Source organism: Gossypium raimondii, chromosome 11 (assembly GCF_025698545.1).
Source record: "Gossypium raimondii isolate GPD5lz chromosome 11, ASM2569854v1, whole genome shotgun sequence".
In the NCBI taxonomy this organism is placed as follows: Eukaryota; Viridiplantae; Streptophyta; class Magnoliopsida; order Malvales; family Malvaceae; genus Gossypium; species Gossypium raimondii.
In genome coordinates this window covers 53,774,929-53,797,983 of record NC_068575.1, presented here as the reverse complement: position 1 = coordinate 53,797,983, position 23,055 = coordinate 53,774,929, and the positions used below count along the sequence as shown (strand labels likewise).

Genomic DNA, 23,055 nt, shown 5'->3' with positions numbered 1-23,055 from the left:
GAGTATTGAAGACAACTGTTCTTTGAAACCCAAATTTGCCAAAGTTCGGTTTAAGATGGAACTTAGTATTTGTTGAAGGTCCGATCTAAGGTAGACATAAACTATGTGCAACGTCTTCCTTCCAGCCGATAACCTATGTAATTAAATGGAATTCTTCCTTACTAATACCTAAATTAGTTAAGTAAATTTTTCTGCAAGGAAACAAACATTATTCTGTTAACTAAACCCACCATGAAAAATATAATATATGAATTTTGAATATAGAATAATGTGATGTTGTTTCAAGGCAGAAAAGTTGGATTACTTGTGTAGTATTTCCATTGGGATTGGCAAAGACAATGGCAGCTTGTTGACATGGCAAAGACATTTAAACTGATAAAAATTACTTCCACAATGTACAACATCCCTTTTAATCTGTTTGTCTATGGAGTTTTTTGTCTCCCTTTCATAGGTGAGGCTTGTTTGAGCCGTCATGGCTCTCCCTCTCCCTTGGTGAACAAGGTCTCTGTCCCCTTTGCTTGGAAGCCGTGTTCTGCTTTGAAGGTTCTCTTTATGATGAGCGACAAGCCCCTTGTGTTGTTTTTGAACTTCTCTGTTCGTTTTTTAAGTTGCTTCAATGTGTTCATTGCCATGGGAAGCGAGGGCCTTTACGGAGAACTTTGTCCCCCTGATGGTTGCCCGCAAAGGTTATTATTGCCGCAAGTCTCCCTTGCTTTCATGTTTAATGCTGATGAGAGCTTGATTACAGTGGAGATGCTCCCTCACCTGTCTGGCTTGAGATTAAGGGGACTTATTTTTTGTAACCCTTCTTAAGGAAAGTCTCACATTTGATCAAATTAAAAAGATTCAACATACACAAAATTCATATTTAATTTTTTAAATATGTTTAACCTATAAAAGGTGATTAAATTTTTTTAAATAAATTAAAGGTCATTATGAATAATTATCTCGTGTCATCCTTCCAATTCTTAATCTCCCTCGTAAGAATTGGAGCAAATAATTAGATGCTACATTTAGACTTTAATTTAAGTCCATTATATATGTTGAATATAAAACAATTACATTCAAATGTAATTACTTATATGATTTTTTTAAAAATAATATTTTATTTTTGATATTTAACCATGGAAACGATTACTCTCGGTCTCAGCTACCACCATACTTGTTTAAAGTGCTTTTATCTACATGGAACCTGCAACACAGGTTCAGACTGACACTTCAGTTGAATTTTGGATGAATAAAAATACTTTACGTTAGGGCTTAGTTGGGCTGTGTTATGCGGTCAATCGCAAGATCAATGACCCAATAAGTAAAATGAGCATGGGTAGTTACGTACTTTCAAGTCACCAATACTCTCCTCTTATTTTAGAACCCTAGCCGCTGTTCTTCTACTCCCATTTTTCTTTGCGCATCTTCACCCATCGCCAAGATGCAGATCTTCGTCAAAACCCTAACGGGGAAGACTATAACCCTAGAGGTCGAGTCTTCCGACACCATTGACAATGTCAAAGCTAAGATCCAAGACAAGGAAGGCATTCCACCTGACCAACAACGTCTTATCTTCGCCGGCAAGCAACTCGAAGATGGCCGCACCTTAGCCGACTACAACATCCAGAAGGAATCCACTCTCCACCTTGTCCTCCGTCTCAGGGGAGGTGCGAAGAAGAGAAAGAAGAAGACCTACACCAAGCCCAAGAAGATCAAGCACAAGAAGAAGAAGGTCAAGCTCGCCGTCCTCCAGTTTTACAAGGTGGATGAGTCCGGGAAGGTTCAGAGACTGAGAAAAGAGTGCCCTAATGCGGAATGTGGCGCCGGGACCTTCATGGCTAACCATTTTGATAGGCACTATTGCGGTAAGTGTGGGCTCACTTACGTTTACCAGAAGGCTGGTGGGGATTGAGTAGAGTCCGGTTCTACCTGCGGTTAGTGTCTTGCAAAAAATTGAATCTATAGCTATTTTTCTTTACAATATGAACATTAGGATTTTGATTTTCCGTAATCGTTGAACTTTTTTAAATTTATGTATGCTTTATTATGTTATGATACTTTGGATATGATTTTGGAGTTTTGAATGATTTATCAAATCAGCTTTTTGAATCAAATTATGTGGTATTCTACTTATTTTTGTTTTGTTGATGATTCGATTTGCTTTTTTTTTTTACTTATTTATTATGTTTTATTTTTGGCTATGTTGGATTTGTGTATGCGTGAAATTTGGGATTTACCAGAGGCTGCATAAGCCATGTATTTAAGTTTCTATGAATATTTCCTACCTTCGAGGCATAGCAAGTTATGATTGATTGAGAATGATGGGTGATGGCCTACTTTGCTATGGGATTTATAGAGCAGAGTGGATATCCTGCACATTGAATTATGGGCTTCAGCTTTGCGTTATTCCTGAGTCTACTATCTGTATTGGTTTATTAGTATTCTCTATCACTCTAATTGATGTCATCGTATATTAAGTTGATAGGCTGGTATATTGAAGAAATATCCAACCAAGAGCCTTTCTGATCCCTGCAAATGCAATGATATGCTTATTGTTTAGTGTCAATTGCATTGCTGGAGGTTATTGTACAAATTCGAGATAATAGTGCCTGTTATAAGATTCTTTTTATGAAATTGTTTACCATTAGGAAAATGAATTTTCGGAGGATGAAAAAAAGTGTAGCTAGTTGGGAAAATGGACGGAGATGAAATTGCCTTCATCCTCCGGTTCTAGTTACCTGAATCAGAGTTGTATTCCCCCCTTCTGATCACCCTAATTCGTAACTAAAGAATGAACTTTGTAGTAGCCTCTTTATGTGTTGCATTGGTCTAATCCATTTTGTTAGTGATATGCTTATTGGAAGGAAAGTCATCTGGTCATTTCCTAAAGCTTATTGTTTCTTACTCTTATGCTTTTTTTAGCTTCACAACAAGCTTGTTAATTAATTGAGGTAAAAAAAAATTGTTCTCATGATTTAATCCTTGAGAACAGATATTACACTACTCGACTGGGATTGTTTTTCTTTTCACCTGTGTTTGTTGCTAGAAATAGAAAGCTAAAGCTCCATATAAAAAAATAATTTATTATAACTTATTGTTAATATTTTAATATATAATATTAATTTTAAATATTTATAATTAGATATTGACATGATTGTATTATTATAAAATTATTTTTATTTTTAATTAATGTTTTAACACATTTGTATTATTTTATTTTAAAATGTATTTGAATATGTAACTCATATTATATACTAACATAACATAGAAAACATAAACCTAACTAATTAAAATATTACATATATTTGGATTAAATTTTAAAAGGGATAATATTTATATACCAAATATAAATACTAAAAATTTGTCAATAGCATTTACAATTTAAAGTGAATTCATTAAACTAGATGTTATATCATCTCTTGTTAATTCCATTTCAAATCCACTTGAATTGTTTGATTCACCGTCATCATCACCATCATCGTCGTCGTCGTCATCATCATTTTCTCGACCATGCGCATTTTCTGAATCAATAATATTCTCATATGCCCAGTTAATATCTTCGTATTCCATAAAATCTGCATCATTTCGACCGACATGTTTTTGGATGAAATTGTGTATCGTCATTGTAGCAACAACGATCATCGTTTGCTTCTCAAAACTATAACTTGGCATATCCCTTAAAATGGCCCATTTTTTTTTCAAAACACCAAAAGTTCGTTTGATCACGCTACGTAATGATGAATGTGAATGATTGAATACTTCTTTACCAGATACCGGTCTACCTCTACAAAAGTCAGGTAAATGATATTGCTGACCTCTATATGGTCCAAGATAACCTTTCATTTGAGGATATCCAGAATCAACAAGATAATATTTTCCTACAAGTCATAATATAACAAACAATTAATCATATTACTTTATTAAAATTATCAATTAAAGAACTTATACTTTATTATTTAAAAAATCACATATAAAAAAAATATCTAACCATTTGGTGGGTGCGAAAATTTGTATTTTGGATCTCGAATTGCATCAAGAAATATTCTAGTGTCATGTGCCGATCCTTCCCATCCAGCCATGACAAAGGTAAAACACATATTAAAATTACATATTGCCATAACATTTTGAGTCGGGATACATTTTCTTCCAATATAGGGAATTTGTTCATTTGGTGGAAGAATAGCGGCAATGTGAGTACCATCAATTGCACCAATGCAATCCTGAACAAATAATCATATTACTCTGTGCATATTTTTAGTCAACAAAATATATTAAAAAATAATAATATAAAATTAAATTTTTACATTAAAACGCGGCATATATCTAGAATCATTACGTATTTGTTCGGGTATTGAGCTAAAAAAAGGATCTTCGGGTGCAATTAGATCAGTGGCCATCCTTGAAACTTTCTCAATCACAATTGCAAAGTGTCGACTTATTGTTGATCCAGACCTCTGAAATCTTTCTCGACATTAGAAAACTTTTGCACCGGTGCCCAAGATGTATAAAAAAATTCCCAACATTTCAGTAGAAGATATGTTTCTTGAAGTTTGCAAGTTGTATATTGTCTCCAAAACTCTCAACAAACTTGTGAATACCATTTTAGACATCCTAAAATTAATCATACAACGTGATTCATGACCGTCGAGGATCTCTCGGATTCATGACCGTCAAGGATCTCTCGGATCCATGTCTCACCTGACTGTTTTGAATCCATACATGGTTGCCTCAATATATACTTCTCGTAATATAATTGTACGGAAGAAGATGCAGCAACAAATAATCGATTAAAACATTCCATGCGTTGTAAAATCTCTTTCTTTTCCCTTTCATCATCATTTTCATCACCGCTGTAATTCTCAACTATACTCATCACCTGTGAATAAATTTTATATCTAAAATCATATATAAACAAATATTGATAAAACTAATTTAGTATAAATAAGTAGAACATAAATTTAATATCAAAAGACCAAACATAAACAACTATTAATAAAACTAGATTACACATAAATAAGTAGAACATAAATTCAATGTCCAAAAACCAAACATAAATAACTATTGATAAAACTAGTTTAGCATTGTTGTTTAGTCACATAATAGATATCTTTGAACCCTAGAAGATCAGAAAATGTTCAACTATCCTCCATTTCCGACTTAAGCCACAAAGCTCTAATATTGGGATTAATTGATAAAAACATAATTCGCTTGTCCTTATTGAGCAATAATTTAAGTGCGAAAAAGTATAGAGGACTAGCTTCTGGAACTTCTTCCGACATGCTGTCAAGCACTTTAACTGCTTGTGGAATACCATATGGATCCATAACAGGAGTCAAACTAGATGTGGCTTGACTCATATTGTCAATTGCATTGCATGATTTTTCTATTTGACTGGACAATCTTGCAGCCCCTCCAATTTGCTTTGAGGATTTCTTTCTTCCAATTTTAAAATGTGAACTTGATATCTCAGGATTTTTCCTTTTTTGACCGTTCCCATCAATTTGAACATCATTTGAAATGTGAACATCATTTAAAATGTGAACATCATTCTCATATTTTCTTCTTCATTCTCTTCAGGTATTTCGTTGGTAACATCCTCAAAAAAATCAGTCCGAAGTGTACCAGAAGAAGGTGCCCATGCTTTATCACCTGTTGCAACTATCCCCATGAACATTTGATCCAACTTCCCTTCGAATTCGGGATCAATGCTCGAAATTTGAAATTTTTGAGCTTCAGACACAACCTACATTTAAAATGATAGTTTAATAACAGCAATTATCAATAACCTCATAAATAAGAAAAAAAATAAAAATATTCAGAATTAGTAATGTACTTGTAGCCTACTCTCCCACCAATCATCTGATGCATCAACGGTTCTTTTTATAAGATTCCACCCTAGACCAGTATTTTCGCCTTTAAATTTCTTCCAAGCTTTCCATTCTTTTTTTAGGGCATCCCACCTATTTTTAAGTTGTCTTTGTGAAAAACCCTTTCCCGTTTCTTTCTCAAAGTTGGTCATTATTTTCAACCATCCATCTTTTGTGAAATGAGTACCGGGACTATTGCCTTTCAATATCTCTTTAATACAAATATCACAAAATTTTTCTGTCAATCTCTTATCCCACATTGATTTCACCTTTTTACCACTAACTTCAACCGCTGAAGTACTCATCTATTGTGTATACCAACAGATTCGTTTCAGCCAATAAAATAATCAAGAAAATCAAATGTCACATAAGTATATTTGTTTACATGTGTATCAAAATATTTTCCTCTAATAATAAATTTACCAAAAAATGGACTCGACAGTAAATGTTATATGTCTTTATTATATTACCAATATCCAATGAAACTTCAAAAATTAGCCTAACAGCAATAACATGGCTAGCTCCCATTGTCTATAGAGGTAAAGTTCATTTCTTTAAGGAAAAAGATAAATAGAATTTTGCAAATTGATACATCAATGTTAACTGCACCCAACTATTTAGAATCCAAGGCAGAAGCAATGAAAGAAACGTAATAAGCTCACAAACCTGGGATTTACTTTGTCAAGTCCAAGAACCAAGGAATTCTAGAATATGTTGATTGAGAATAAGCTGAAAATAGTCAAGGAGAAATAAAATAAACCAAATCAATCATTTACAAAAGATATTGTACTAACTATTGATTTTATCAATAAATTCACTATTATACCAAATGTGTCATTTACAAAAGATACTATACCAAACCAATCCATTTATTTATCAATAAATTAAACCAAATCAATTATTTATCAATAAATTCGCAATCCAAAATGGGTAATTCAGTTACATCTCTAAGGCAAAATCTATCATATGTTAGATATAATTAGATTTAAACATTAGTTTAACTACTTATTAAAGTTCAAATTTTAAATTTAAAAATAAACTTAAACAAGAAATAAAATATATTTTTCTAAATAGATCAAACATAAGATTTTTATATTTGAATCCAACACTTTTCAAAAACACCACAACACAGTCTACAAGCAAATAAATCCAAGAAAACATTTCTGCTAAATTAAAAAAAAAAAAACAATAGGAAGGTAAGATTTTTTTTCCTTTTTTAAAACATAAAATTGAACTATTATTTAGAAAACATACGGCAAACAAACAAAAAAAAAAACAAAAACATCAAATTGAACTATTATTTCGAAAACATGCAGCAAAAAAAAAAAAACAAAACCATGGCCCAAACATAAGTCTCTACTCCATTCCACCAACAAACACAACAAAAATCAGGTTAGACTTTTGAAAACATTAGAGAAAATAGTACAAAAAGCTTAAAATAAAGGTTTTGGTTATGCCTTAGCTAGTTTTGAGCTGAAAAGGATGGGGAGAGATGTCGGAGAAGAGTTAACAGAAATTCTTGATGAAAATAAGAATGAGTTGTTTCAAACTGGTTTGAGAGAGGCCACAGTTGACTGGTAACTTATCAGGGATTGAATAATGCATACATTTATATTAGTTTTGATAGGAAAATGGAGAAACAACCGTTGAAGATGAGGGCCGTTCCAACAGAAGATTACGAGTGGTCTGTGGAAGGATCTGCTTGTTCCTCTTGTAGGAACTTACACTTAGGTCCAGAACTTGAAAGAAAAGAAAAGGAGAAATTGGAACACATGTATGAAAACGTCAGGCAGCCTTGGTAGTAAGGCAACCAGCAGCAAGGAATTGAATAAATGCAACGAATAAGAGTACTATTGGTTTCAAAAACAATCAGCACTAGCAAGTAAATTTGACCAGAAAAACAGGCAAACATTAACTGTAATATCTAATGAAAAAATAATACAAGATTATAGTTTAAGATAAAAGATAGCTGATGACTTTGGAACTTTTGTAATGCCAAAATATTTCAAAAAGCCAAATACATGGTCAAACAAGAACTGAGTAGGATAATGAGAACTTTTCGAATGTGCCAAAACAAAGACACAAATAGGCTGGGCAGCAATGCATTAATCAAACTTAGGAGTATTAAATCAAGACCACTAACAATCAATTCCAAAATGATCTTTAAGGAACCATAAACATGAAACGACAACACAAACACAAATCCGTAAACATGCATAGGATTCATTAAAAGAAAAAAGTACATATGCGTTTGTGTGTATGTATATTTACAGTCTAGTTTTAGTTGTTCCAAGGAAAAAGATCAAAAGGAAACAAATAATAATGTAAACTGAAAGTCTAACGAATAACCTTTACTCATACTTCACAATCCAAACTGTAAAGCAATTGAAACCCCCATTTTAAGTATTATCCAGTTTGGCAAAACAATCTTCTAATTATTTGCAGAAAAAAGAATAGAAATCGAAAAGATGAGACTTCATCATCAATCAATCAAAATTCAAACTGTTTACCAAGTAAACCACTAAATTCAGCAGGAAAAGAAAATCAAAGCAACATCATTTATCAATTAATATCATCAATTTTTTTAAGGATAAAACACATGAACATGGCATATAGCTAAATTAAAAACAACCCAAAAGCTTACATTGTATCGTCCTGATAGTTTATTCCACCACTAATTCAATTCTATTAGTTTCAATCCATTGTTTAGCTAATTCTTCAAAAAACCAATTTTCAAAACCTTAAATTTATTTCCAATTTTGCATAAAAAAGTTCATATATTTTTTTCAAGGACAAAACACATGAAACACGAAATATAGCTAAATAAAACGACCCCAGAAGCTTACATTTCAATGCCTCCAAATTTATCCCAATTTTGCATCGAAAATTCATTTTTTTTAAGGATAAAACAATGAAATATGAAATATAGCTAAATCAAAAGAACCCCAAAGTTTACATTACAGCACAAATAAAACACTCACAGAAAAGTTTTTCTTTTTTAAGAAAATAAAAGAAAAAATACTTAAAAAATGGGAAAAGAAAAAGTGATTGAGCACTAACCATGAAATTGGGGTTTGGTGAATAAGCTTGGAGGAGCAATCAGATTCCACTGTAGCTAAGGCTCCAATCTACTGTTATTCACCTCAAAATGAAATTAGTCAAATAATAAACCACAATTAGAATCTAAGGGAAAGAACATGCAAGTATTCAATCCTCCTGAAATGCAGATGAACATTAAGCCCAAACAACAATTAGAATCTATCACACCCAAATCGGCAAAACACGATCTTAATCTTAGACATAAATTATGCAACAAATCGCCGAAAACATTGAAGAGCTAGGCAGGTGCCGAAAACATTTTCAAAAAAAAAAAAGATCAAGCAGTTTCAGAATTCATAAATAGGATACCTTTTAAGCTTTTAAGACTTTGGAGGGTTGCCTCAAAGCAAGAGAGAGGAGGGTTGCCTGGATGAGAAATTAAATTTCTGTTCTGTTCAGCCAAAAGCACGTTTGTGGGAGAAAGAAAGTTTGTGTGGGAGAAGACGACAGGTTAATTTGGTCAATTTTCAGCCAAAAGCACTTCAAGTTGAAGAAAAGGAGAAATTTTTAGCTTTTCATCTGGAGAGAAGTCCTTTTCTGATGGTGAAATAATACGGAGAGAAGGAAGCTGTTCTTCATTTCTTTTAAGGAAAAATGACTTTTTCAATGAAAAGTCCTTCTAAAACGGGTAAAAGAACGGGGCCTAAGGCAACAATCGTCATTCTCCGGAAGTGTCCTAGCCAAAGCATATTAAAGCAAAGGCTCTATAACATGGAAGCCAGGATGAATTGAGCTTTCTCCACTGTGGCTTTCACAAATAGGAGAAAATAATTGGTCCGTTTTAACTTTTTTGATGATACAAGAAGCTGAAACAGATGGGGTCTCAGACGCTGGAACTTGCTTTCTAAACTAGCACCCCAACTCTTCATCGTTCGAATTCTCTTTCTCACTGAATTAAGAGAATGAAAGAACGGGCCACGGTTGCAGCAAATAAGAGAAATGTATATTCTTGTTGTCAACCAATAATTGATGGTTTCAGCTTCAAGTTCCTTAATAGCACTAAACTGATGATTGTTGCCTCAGCTCTCAATAAACCATAACTTGTTAGCTCCCCGACTCCGTACTTGGACAACCCTCCAACGTTTGAGGAAGGACTTTAAACTTATAGTGGTTAAAATGTTCAACAACTAGGGATGATTCGAAGTTCTTAATTTTGTAGCTTATTCTAAGGAGGAAAATGAAGTTAGTCTCTTCTTGCATATGACTATTAGAAATTATTTTAGGGAAGGTAACTTCTTTTGGTTTGGTGAAATCTTCGAAGTGATATTTCAATGAGTTGATATTTGTTAAAGATAGTATCTGTTAGAAAGGCAGTTAGGGTCAGCTGAATTGTTAGCTAATTCGTTACGCAAGGAAGTTATTTTCTTCCTATAAATATACTCATTTGGGTTTGTATTGAGTCAAGTAAACAGAAAGAATTAAATTGAAAACAGATTTATTCTACAGTTTTCTCTATTTTACCTAGATTTCTTCATGGTATCAGTCGCTAGGCGTTCTTAATCATGGCCACAAAAAATTCTGCTGCCTCAGACCCTATTGAATTGAATGGCTCGGGTTTTACTGCTGATCGAGTGGTGAACTCATTCTCTCGGCATGAGGTTGTGAAGCTTGAAGAAGGAATGTTTCTTCAGTGGAAGCAACAGGTTCGATTTATTGTTAATGGATATGATTTGTTTGGTTTTCTTGATGGATCTGTATCTGTGCTGCCGAGATTTGTGCAAGCATCGGATGGTGCTCTTGTACTCAATCCGGCGGCATCTGTGTTTCAACAACAGGACAATCTCCTAACTTCGTGGCTTCTCTCCACCATAAGCTCGTCAATCATATCCTCTTTTATGGATGTGCAATCGGCATCTTAGGTGTGGACTACAGCTTTGGCGATGTTCGCAGCTGATACGGGTCTCCGATAGTCACGGTTGCGTCATGAACTTTACTCCCTCAAGAAAGGGAGTTTGTCGATCCGCGATTACGTTTCCAAGTTAAAGAGTATTTGTGCTCACCTAGAAGCATCTGGATCGTCCATTTCAGTGGCGGAGCGGACAGCGGTGATGCTTGCGGGTCTTCCGTCTGAGTTCGAAGGCGTGATGTCTTCTGCTTCGTTGTCTTCGACTCCTCTTCCGTTTCAGCGGCTGGTGGACGCTCTGATTGAGTGTGAAAATCGTCATGTTCCGCCGGATCAGGAAGTTGTGCATAGTGTGAATCTGGTTGAAGATTCATCGGTGTTGGTCACGGATGGTTCGACGCGCGGGGGCCGTTTGGGTGTGTGTGGACGTGGAAGAAACTTCCGGCCACGTCTCTAATGTCAGATCTGCTCTCGGTTTGGTCACATTGCTCAGCGTTGCTACTATCGGTACCATCGTGACGAGGCATCTCCGATGCAGTTTCAGATGCAGCCCTCTAGTGAAGCTGGGGATCGTGGTTGGTCTTCACCACCGAATACACGACCTCGGTTTTCGAACCTTGGTCAAAATGGCTATGACACTAGTCAATATAATGTTGATTCTGGTCAAAATCACTATGGTTATGGTCAAAATACTTTGCACTTGGTCAAAATTATTGTGCTGATTTTTATAATAATTTTTGTGGACAGTATGCAGGGCCGAATGGTGGTGGGCCCAAGCCGAATTTTGAGAACCATGGGTATAGGCCACAAACTATTGGGTCGAATAGTGGAGGGCCCAGGCCGAATTTTGAGAACCATGGGTATAGGCCACAAACAATTGGGCCGAATGGTGGAGGGCCCAATGGTGATTTTGGGCTGCCTGCTCCTAACCCTGTTTCGAATAATGTGCAGCTTGATTCGGCTAAGCCATATGATGGTGTAGATGTTCCGTGGCGGACTAAGCCGCGAGCTCGTGTTTTCTCCGCGTCGAATCCGTGTTTTGGACTTCCTCGACTGGGAGATTTACATGCCTCTGATTATTCGGATCCGTCTGTCTCGGGTTCGCATATCAACTCCGCGCAGTGTGGGGTTAGTGGCGATGGATCTGACTCTCCGGCTCCTGGGCTAGCTGGCACGACATCCTGGTATCCTGATTCGGGTGCTAGTAATCACGTGAGTCAAGATGATTCAGCACTCCGTGATGCTATTCCGTATTCAGGTACGTCTTCTCTTTTAATGAGTGATGGTACACCGGCTATAATATCGTCTGTTGGTCAGGGAGTTTTGTCTACACAGTCTAGGGTACTTCGGTTATCTAATGTTTTGTGTGTTCCGGCTATTCGAAAGAATTTATTGTCAGTATCACAGTTTGCAACTGATAATGGTGTTTTCTTTGAGTTTCACCCCACTTATTGTGTGATAAAGGACAGCGTGACACAGAAGATTTTGCTGATGGGCCATATACATAATGGACTATATCAGTTTTCCATATCAGATGCGTCTATTCCTGTTTCGTTTCATCCGTCTACTGCTCAGGTTAACATTCCATCTCGGACTGCTGACAGTGAGTTGTGTTCGTTATGGCATAAACGTCTTGGCCATCCATCATTGAGTGTTGTTAAGAATGTACTTGATAAATGTCAATTCAAACTAAATAAAATTGCTATGAATAAAGTTACTATGAGTGATATTTGTACTGCTTGTAAATAGGGAAAGTTTTATAAGTTGCCGTTTTCGATTTCTACTACTGAATATGCTGATCCATTTTCGTTGGTTGTTTCGGATGTATGGGGACCTGCCTCAGTAGCTTTTGGTTCAAATTGGTATTATGTCTCGTTTGTTGATATGTGTTCTCGGTTTACTTGGGTGTACTTAATACGGCAGAAGTCTCAGGTGGTAACTTGCTTCATTCAGTTTCAGAAGCTAGTTCAGAATCAATTCGGTAAGTCCATCTAACAGTTTCAGAGCGACTGGGGTGGGGAGTATCGAGCACTAGCTTCAATTTTGGCGTCTCACGGTATCATTCATAGAGTTTTATGCCATCATTCTTCTGAACAAAATGGTGTTGCGGAGCGTAAGCATCGACACATTGTGGAAATGGGACTCACTCTTTTAGCTCAAGCGGGACTTTCAATGAAGTTCTGGGCATATGCGTTTACATGCGCCGTTCATTTAATAAATCGTCTTCCCACACCAGTGCTTGATGGTAAGACTCCGTATAGAGCCTTGTATGGGAGCGACCCCACTTATGATCATTTACGTATTTTTGGATGTTGTTACTACTCGTATCTGCGCCCGTTTCAGCGTCACAAGTTAAATTTTCGATCTCAATCGTGCACGTTTTTGGGATATAGCTCTTGCCACAAGGGTTACCAATGTCTTCTGCCTGATGGTAGAATCATTGTCTCTCGTCATGTTGAGTTTGATGAATCACGATTTCTTTCTCCGACATCCTATCATGGTCTACTAGGAAGGTGAGTACTATATCTACCTATTTTCCTGTGCTCAAAGATAATCTGTCTTGTCGTCAAAATTCTGGTAATGCTTCTGAGTGCCCGTGTTCAAGTACCTTGAATGAGACTTTGGTTCCTCAGAGTGGAGTAGATGTTGATCCAACAAATACTAATTCTCCTGGTGATACGTCTTTGAATGAGACTTTGGTTCCTCAGAGTGGAGTAGATGTTGATCCAACAAATACTAATTCTCATAGTAGCCCGTCATATTCTGGTGATCAATCTCCCACACCAGTTGTTCTAATTCCATCTGCTCAGACAGGACCAGAGATGTCTATACCTGATATGAATGTTCATCCAATGACTACTAGGTCAAAGGCTGGTATTTTTAAACCTAAAGTGCTTGCTGTTAAAGTTGTAGAACCATCAACAATTGAGGAAGCATTTACGAGCCCTGAATGGCAGACTGCTGCTCAAGCCGAGTATGATGCCCTGATAAATAATGGTACCTGGGAACTGGTCCGTATGCCTTCTGGTCGTAAAGTTATTGGTTGCAAATGGCTGTTTAAAGTTAAGAAAAACCCGGATGGTATGGTTGAACGGTACAAAGCTCGTCTGGTTGCGAAAAGCTGTTCTCAAGTCCCAGGTTGTGATTTTTAAGAAACATTTAGTCCAGTAGTAAAACCTGCCACCATAAGAGTTATCTTATCAATTGCAGTTACTAAAGGATGGTCGCTTTGACAGGTTGATGTCAACAATGCCTTCTTGAATGGTGATGTTGATAGTAAAGTGTTCATGCAGCAACCTCCTGGGTATGTTAAGCTTGGGTTTGATGGAAGACCCTTGGTTTGTCGGTTAAAGAAGGCTTTGTATGGTCTGTGTCAAGCTCCACGAGCTTGGTTTGAAAAGTTGAGAACATTCCTTCTGACAGTTGGGTTTGTTGGTTCAAAGTCGGATGCGTCTCTGTTTGTTCGAGTCCACTCTGGCTCCACTCTCTATGTTCTTGTGTATGTTGATGATATAATCATAACTGGTAATTTGCCATCGTCTATTGACTAGTTTGTAAAACTGTTGAATGATGAGTTCTCGTTGAAAGACATGGGTGAGTTACATTATTTTTTGGGGGTTGAGGTTACCCGATCCTCGTCTGGGTTTCTTCATCTTTATCAGAGGAAGTATATTCGGGATCTGTTACAGCGTAGTGGTTTGTCTTATGCTAAAAGTGTTCATACGCCCATGATAAGTTCTTCATATATTTCTAAGAGTGACGGTGATCCTCTGTCTGATCCAACGGAGTACAGGAGTTTGGCTGGTGCTCTACAATATGTAGTTCTCACCAGACCTGATATTGCATATGCGGTAAATAGGATTTGTCAGTTCATGCATAGTCCTACCACAGTTCATATGGCTGCTCTTAAGAGGATATTGAGATATTTGTCTGGTACTCTTGATTTTGGGATTGTTTTTCACCGATCTGATTCTTTGTCTTTAGTTGGGTTTTCGGATGCAAACTGGGGGTTGGATTTTGATGATCGGCGGTCTACTTCGGGCTATTGTGTATTTTTTGGAGCTAACCCTGTGTCATGGTCTTCTAAGAAGCAGTAGGTGGTATCTCGATCTACGGCCGAAGCTGAATACCGAAGTCTAGCTGCTGTCACTAGTGATGTGTTGTGGATACTTTCGCTACTATAGGAATTACATATTGGATTAGCTTCTCAACCCAATATTTGGTGTGATAGCTCCAGTGCAGTAGCCGTTGCTGCCAATCCTGTGCTACACGCCAAATTCAAACATGTGGAGTTAGATCTATTTTTTGTTCGCGAAAAGGTTGTTGATGGGTCTGTTTTGATTGGGGAAGTTCCTGCGTCTAATCAAGTTGCTGATGTTTTAACTAAACCACTCTCAGTGTCGTATTTCACTCGATTTAGAAATTTTTTTCGGGTTGTTTCAGTAGAGAAGATGGATGCATGTTAAAGATAGTATCTGTTAGAAAGGCAATTAGGGTCAGCTGAATTGTTAGCTAATTCGTTACGCAAGGAAGTTATTTTCTTCCTAGAAATATACTCATTTGGGTTTGTATTGAGTCAAGTAAACAGAAAGAATTAAATTGAAAACAGATTTATTCTATAGTTTTCTCTATTTTACCTAGATTTCTTCAATATTATCATAGAGTTGAGTTGAAGCTTTATCTTTCAACTTTACGAAGAACCCAAGTGCTTGGTGAGCTCAACAAAGTGAGAGTCCATCGTTGAGTTGGACTGTGTGTGATGCATGATCATCTATCAAGGAGATGTGAACATTCATCACTTGATCAAGATTGGTATTAAAGACAAATATTTAACAAATATGATTATTTGAGTTGACAAGTTAGATCAAGCACTTCCAAGTCAACAATTACAACAGTTTTTTCAACAATAGTGATATTATGAGTTATTATATCAAAATATATGATACGTTTGCAAGCAAGAGTAGACAATCTACCATGGATCTTTTGTCATATCAAAGTTACCAAGATTCCAAAGAAGTAGTTAGCGCGAGAAAGGAAGGAAGTAAGTATTCATCCATTAAAAAAGAAGGAAGATTACAATTTGGAAGCAAATTAAAACCAAGTCTTATGCGGCTACATTAGTTGCCGCCTCTACCTTGCCAAAAGAAGGAACATTATCATCATTATTACCCTTCGCAATAGCTTTCTCTTCTTGAATCATTTGTGGAGTACCTGTCTCTTCTCATAGGGTAGCAGGAGCAAGAAAAATCTTCCCAGAATCCCTTCACTCCTTAACAAATTCATCCTAAGCCTCGCTCAAGGGATCTACGATACCGAAGCTACCTTCTTTTCCAAAAAGGCTCTGCAAATCTACACCGTGAAGATTGAGAGGGCACCTAAAAGCCTGGATGCTAAGAGTAGTACTGAGCCTAATCTTAGGCAATGTATCACTAATATTGGCTTACGCTTTTCTTTTGAAGTCTTCTAGGTCAGCTTCCTTTGTATCCCTGAAGCTTGTAAGTTCAGCTCCCTTGGTTCTCAGTTCACCCTTTCTTTTAACACTTTGATTCTTCCCCAGCCTTTTTCCTTTGCTAAGACGTCAGTCTCTTTCTTCAAATCCTCTAATTGGATCCTCGCATCCATCTCATGAGCCTCCCTCTCAGCGACCAACTTTTCAGAGTCTACAACTTTCTTCTCCTTACTATTGGCTTTACTCCATCTCAGCGAAACTTCTTTTCAAGGAAGCGTAGAACTTCTTCCAATGTTTAGATTCCTTTTGTAACGTGGTTCTTGGCTGCAACATCCTCTACAAAGACTTGCCTTAAACCATGAAGAATGAGTTCTAATTCCCCTGCTTGTACATCAATTGTCCCCATAAGTTCTGCCATTATAAGTCGGACAAGTTCACCGCTTCTGCCAGAAGCTTAACCAACAGCTCATGGTAAGCTCCTATCCCAGTTGGCAGCCACACCTGCAGGAGTGTAGAGGAACTCCCCCAAAGGGATTTTATCTCTCTAACTGTGAAAATGTTGGGGACAAGATTTCCCACCAACTTGAATAACTCCATGAACGACCTTTGAAGGGACTAATATGGATGGATCACCGCTAACAATAGTAGCCGCATTACAGACAGGAAGGGGTTAGATTGGTTTAGTTGGATCAGACTTCTTGAAAAAAAAATTTCTATCATAATTTAATTCAGCTTGGTTTTCGATTTTTTGGATTACAGAATGAATTTAATTTTGAAGTCTTTTGGGTTTCATAAATATTTCTAAAAAATATAATTTTTCAAGTAAATAAAAAATAATCAATAAATTTTATATGAATTTTTTTTTAAAATACACTATTTTAAATACAAAATATTTTTTTTCACATCATGAAAAATTAAAATAAATTGTAAATTAAATAAAAATAGAATTTAATTCGGTTTAAGTAACCATAATTTTTTAACTTATATTTCATAAATCATTCAAATAACTCAGTTCAGTCAATTTTCAGTTTCTCAGTTTTTTCTTGCTATACACTACTGACAGGAAGGATGTTCACAATTGTTGCTTAAGCTGCATGTTGCTCAATCGGAGCTGCAATAGACTGACGACCTTTAGATTTTTCAACATCTTTGAGCTATTCAAGCAATTGATCTTCACGAGGCTCATCTCTTCGCTAATGAGCTGAGTGCTTTCCTTTATTTTGGCGAGCCTCCTCTCTCGCATTGCAAGCCTCTTCTCTACTTTGTTGAGGCTCCTTTGTCTCCTGCAAGGCTCCCTTACTTTTAGAAGATGTACCTTTGCCAGTGCGAGCTTCGTTAGTAGTTGTTTTTTTGTTTCTTCCAAAGACCCATTGACAATGAGGATTCCAGCAAAATATTGAGCAACAAAATTGTTCTCAAAACCTTTTTCTCTAAAGGTGTAGAAGCCAAAATTCCACAAAACTCTTAAAGGCACCTTATATAAATAAAGAAGCAAACAGTACGAGTGAAGATTCAAAATGATACAACTTTCCAAAACCAATAAAAACACTGGCATGTGTCTCCTAAATTATGCTTTATCAGTTCACTGGCCAATAATGATTGAACACATTCTTTTTAACATTTAGTGAAAACTCAAATAACGCCAAAATAGACACTCTCCAAAAGTGTACCATTTCCATTGCATGCACATTCATTACTACAAACCAAGAACGAAATTGGGGGGATTTTATAATTACTTTTTCCGTCTAGGCTTTGTTGCCTTTACCTCATCATGGCACAACTTTGCTGGTCGATCGACACCTCGTCAAGGGTAGCACCTTATCAAGATTGAGCTTTGTGAACATACATATGCATAACACGTGAAACTCCTACGGTTTACCTTGCCAAAAATATATGTTGGGTCTTTCCTAGCATGACTCATATGTGGGATCTCACCTCATCTCTATCTTATCGCCACCTATCTAGAGGATTATAGTGCTCCCAAGTGTCACATCAATTTGGGACTTGCATCCAAAACTAAGAGAAGGTCACATTCACCTATAAATAATCGTCCTTATCCTTAAGAATAATTCATGTCACTCCATTACACCTTTTCCACTATTAGAAAAGAACACCTCCTTTTATAACTCTTTGCACATCCTCCACCGTGTAAACCATCACTGTCTCCTCCTTTCCTTGTTTATCATCGACATTCTATTAATTAATTAGTTAAATACTACGATGTTTTAGTCATAGCTTACATATATAAAATTATTCTAGTTGTTTTAATATGTCAATTTAATTTTTGAATTATATATGTTTTCTCATATTAGTACCTAAATATATTTGTTGTCCCACTTTGATACTTAAGCTATCATTTTATTATTCAATTAAGTCCAAGTTTTATAATAGTCAAAATGTGTCGCGTGGAACTTTCTAACCATTTCAAAGGCAAAACATGGCATTCATGATTATGAAATTACAAAATATATTCCAAAAAATTAGAAATTAAAATTAAAAAAAATTGCGTATTTTATAAAATATATCAATGACTTTGACCAAAGTTTACCACCACTGACCATTGTTAGTTGAGTTGACCAAGTGCTAATTAAATTTTCGTTTGAATTATTTCAAAAATCAGTTTTATTTTATATTTTTGCACTTTTAAAGTATTAAAATTTTTCTATAAACTATTTTAAATTTTTAAAATTTCAATTTCTAGAATCTATATTTTTGAGTTAAACTTTTTCAATTTGTTTTTGAAATTTTGATATATTGTTTTGGATTTTAGATTTTTTTGTATTTTTGGGGTGTTTTGTAAAAAATATTTTAAAATAAATTATTACAATTTTTTAGAAGATATATTCTTGGAAATTTTAGGTTTTTTTTTCTTAAGGTGGGTTTGGATAGGTGGTGTGTTTACTTGCGGTTAATATAAAAACAGTGGTGGTAGTGAGATTAAATACTATAACGATATTGTAGCGTGAGACAAAAAGTAACCTAAACACACTGTACCACATCTCACCGCCCATCCAAACCTACCCTTAATTTACTAAATTTTAAATAATTTTTATATATTATTTTGATTTTTTAAAATTTTAAATTTATATACTTTAGGATTTTCTAGAATTTTTTTTAAATTGAATTTTTTAAAATCTTGAAATGTTTTATATAATGTTTTCTTTTAAATTATTTTAGTTAATCATAATATCAAAAAATAAAAGAAAGTGACAAAGTGCATTCTGATAGCGTAATGGGTCAATTTGTTAAATATTGTGGGCTAAATCGTAGCGAATGATAATTTAAGTATGAAAGAGAAATTTAAAAAAAGAAGATGATGAAAGTGAAATTAAAAAAATCGTGTAGCAGAATGATAATTTAAGTATGAAAGAGAAATTTAAAAAAAAAAGAAGATGAAAGTGAAATTTAAAAAATTCTAAGTGCTAAAGTGAAAATGAATATAATTTAGAGATCCTACCGAGCATTAAGCATATGTCTAAATTTGATATTTGCTTTGTGATGGTATTTTGAGATAATATATAATATTATGCTTTAAAATTTTCAAATTTATTATAAAATTTAATTGAATTTAACTAAAATTAGTTCAGTCGATTAATTCTGGGTTAAAATTAAAAAAAAATAAATTGGTTTTAATTTAATTAACAAATTTTAAATTCTGGTATTAACTGAACTAGTTAGCAGTAGAACATCCCCTCTTAGTACGGTTTAATAGTAGAAACAGAGAAAATTACTTTGGAGAGTTCCTTTGATGCATATTCCTTTACTGAGAACTTTAGGGCCGAAAATGGGGTGAAAAAAATAGGAGGTGTGGAGATAATGGCAGACAAGACTTATTCATTTGTCAAGTATAAAATAGAAAAAAAGATTAAAAAAGGCACTGCATAATGCAGATTATAGGGAAAATGCACATGGAATGTACTGGTAATAAGGTTGGACTCGCAAGTCGAAGAAACTTTACTGATAAATGTTACAGAGAATTATATCAAAAATTGGCTTCCACAACCATTAATCGGTAAATGTTGAAAGACTGTGAGTAACCACAGTAAATCCTCCATCAACAGCCAAGTTTTGGCCGCTGATATAAGCGGACTCATCAGAAGCAAGAAATAACACTGTCTCTGCAACGTGTCTAGCCTTCAACACAATACCTTTCAAGTTGCTTGCCGAATAACTGTTGGCCTCCAGTTGACTTGGTTCAAAATTGTAGGCTCTACAAGCGAGCGGCGTGGCAACTCCGTAGGGAGAAACGCAATTGACTCGGATCCCATGAGCCCCTAGCTCACTACACGCTCCTCGAACAAGCCCTACGATAGCATGCTTTGATGTTGTATAACCATTGGGACCAGTTCCTCCTACAAAAGATGCTACACTTCCAGTGCATATGATGGATCCGCGTGTGTTTTTAGCCACCATAGCTCGAGCGGCATGCTTGATCGTGGCGGCCACCCCTCGAACGTTCGTGGCTATGGTGTTGTCAAAGTCATCCAGGTCAATTTCTAAGATTCCGGTTAACGAGCCTAGGGTACCCGCATTGCTGAATAAGATATCCAGCTTCCCATATTTCTCCACTGTGAAACTTACTGCTTCCTCAACCTGCTTCTCCTCTCGTACATCGCAGTGCCGGTAACTAACCTTGTCAAGGCCGATCGATGCAGCGACTTGATTCCCCAGATCATCCTGGACATCAACAATAACAACCAAAGCCCCATGTTGTACAAAGAACCTCGCCGTCTCCTCACCGATACCGCTGGCTCCACCAGTGATAAGAGCCACCTTACCTTCCAACCTAGAAAGTAACATACATACATTTGCAGGCTTCAGTTCTTGAGATGCAACTGCAATGTTAATTAGCGAAAGCAGATCTAATAGACAAAGATGAACATACCTTGGGTTAGACATCTGAAAAGTCTTTTAGCGAGGCCCTCGGATTTGCTGTTTTCTGACCTCTGTGATATTTCCTATTTATAGGATTTTTAGTAAGCTGCGGACTATGCTTGGTGCCGTAAGCAACTGTGTACGTTAGTGCATGACAGAAGGTAATCACCTTGGTTTTATCTTTGATTTAAACGTGGTGAAAGCACAACTTTTTGGGGACTTGGAACTTCATCAACCGTTGATTTTAAGTCAACTGCAACCTACAATTTGATTGTGTCCATGCAAATTCATTGTATACATAATTGTAAATTTGATGTATTATTTTATATGTAGTTGCAACTAGGCAATAGTTTATTCGTTAGAATACAACTAAGACAGCATCTTCACATGATTCCATTAATCACCACTGCTTATGAGCTTATCTTGTCTTCAATACCTTTTGCACACCACCAGGCAAAGCGACTGTTGGTACAGAAGACTTGCCTTTTCTTACTATATTTTATTTGTTATCTTCCATTTTAGAGATGTTCGAGATATGGGTTATGAATAGATCCTCTTGTACTTTTCTTTTTTCATTTACTTTTCGACACAACTTTCAGTATATGACTGTCACAATTCATAATTGAATGTTATGCATATATATATATATACTAGTTTTTTTTTCGATGCACAAATTTCTTGTGTGTTGTTTATTTTTTGAAAAGGGTAAGTTATACAAATAATCATAAAATTTTTATAGGTTTTCATTTTAGACATCTAAAATTTTCTTTTCATTTTAGGCACTCCCATTACCATCTGTTTTCATTTTAGCCACCTTGCTTAGAGTATTTGGACTAACATAAATCTGAGTTGGCATTTTTATTTTGGGGAAATTCTTAATGACATGGAAATTAAATATTATCTGGAAATTTATAAATTATTATAATTATAAGAATGCTACTTCGGGTTTCTGTTAATCTAAATCCCTTAGAGTGGCAAAATTGAAAATTGACAGTAATGAGAGTGCCTGAAATGAAAAGAAAAATTGTTGGTGCTTAAAATGAAAACTTATGAAAGTTGGATGACCATTATGTAGTTTACCCTTTTCTGCTAATGTTGTAATAAAATTAAAATATATTTTATATATATTTGAAATAATATTATTTTAAAATCTTCAAATATTTAATAGTTTTATAAAATTAAATTTTGTTCAATTAATATGAATTTTAATTGTTAAAAGTTTATCAATTTTATGATTTTTATAATGAGTTCTTTTCGTTTCAATAAAAAGTTTATCAATTTTATAAAACCCAAAGTGTGTAATTTAAGTAATTTAAATATTTAAATATATAAATTATTGATATTATTTAAATAATGTATTGTAGTCTTAAAATTATATTTTATTTTGAAATAATAAAAATGGAAGTAAATAACATAATTGTCATATGTCATCACTATATGTATGTCACATGTCAATATATTAAACTTTTATATCACTGGACCTAAGAACTTATAATTAATATATATACTAATTTTTTATCTGGTGATACACAAATTTAGTTATATGTATCAATTAAAATATATTTAAATTATTTTATATTTTTTTATATTTTGTAGTTGAATATTTTATTGGATAAAATGATATATTAGATTATTATATGTATATGATAAATACAATTTTCATAATTAAACCTAGATGAAAAAGTATTTATGCAATCCATTAATTTATTATTTATGGAATCTGTTTCTAATTATAATAAATGTTTTAAGATTTTAAAAATGTTTTAATTCTTTTAGAAACTAATCCAATAAATAATCCTTATTATAATAAAATTCAATTAACATAAAAATATTTATAATAAAAATTTCAATTAGCATAAATTATAACCTAAAAAGCTTTAATTTTTAAATTTGTTTCACAAAATAACTTTTTAAAAACATATATTTAATATAAG

At 34.9% G+C, this 23,055-nt stretch overlaps 3 protein-coding genes across 3 annotated transcripts; 1 reads left to right on the top strand and 2 right to left on the bottom strand.

Moving 5' to 3' along the window:
* Positions 1-1,360: 1,360 nt before the first annotated feature.
* On the top strand, positions 1,361-2,102 carry LOC105802919 (ubiquitin-40S ribosomal protein S27a). The gene has a single exon (XM_012634824.2). It carries the CDS (start codon positions 1,430-1,432, stop codon positions 1,898-1,900), a length of 471 nt encoding a protein of 156 aa, XP_012490278.1. The 5' UTR covers positions 1,361-1,429; the 3' UTR covers positions 1,901-2,102.
* Positions 2,103-2,461: 359 nt separating this feature from the next.
* LOC128034837 (uncharacterized) lies at positions 2,462-6,160 on the bottom strand. The gene is made up of 5 exons (XM_052623694.1): positions 5,822-6,160; positions 5,582-5,731; positions 4,687-4,864; positions 3,450-3,866; positions 2,462-2,517 (listed from the first exon to the last, which is right to left on the bottom strand). Exons 1-5 carry the CDS (start codon positions 6,158-6,160, stop codon positions 2,462-2,464), a joined length of 1,140 nt encoding a protein of 379 aa, XP_052479654.1.
* A 13,894-nt stretch (positions 6,161-20,054) lies between these two features.
* LOC105802921 (short-chain dehydrogenase reductase 3b) lies at positions 20,055-21,260 on the bottom strand. The gene is made up of 2 exons (XM_012634827.2): positions 21,132-21,260; positions 20,055-21,032 (listed from the first exon to the last, which is right to left on the bottom strand). The coding sequence occupies exons 1-2, from the start codon at positions 21,143-21,145 to the stop codon at positions 20,252-20,254; spliced, it is 795 nt and encodes a 264-aa protein (XP_012490281.1). The 5' UTR covers positions 21,146-21,260; the 3' UTR covers positions 20,055-20,251.
* Positions 21,261-23,055: the final 1,795 nt, after the last annotated feature.

Coding starts and splice junctions, on each gene's coding strand:
- LOC105802919 (XM_012634824.2), top strand. CDS start 1,430: ATGCAGATCTTCGTCAAAACCCTAACGGGGAAGACTATAACCCTAGAG.
- LOC128034837 (XM_052623694.1), bottom strand. CDS start 6,160: ATGAGTACTTCAGCGGTTGAAGTTAGTGGTAAAAAGGTGAAATCAATG. Junction 3,867..4,686: donor TATGGATTCAAAACAGTCAG/GTGAGACATGGA, acceptor TATGACTTGTAG/GAAAATATTATCTTGTTGAT. Junction 2,518..3,449: donor CGATGATGGTGATGATGACG/GTGAATCAAACA, acceptor TTGCATTTGCAG/GGATCAGAAAGGCTCTTGGT.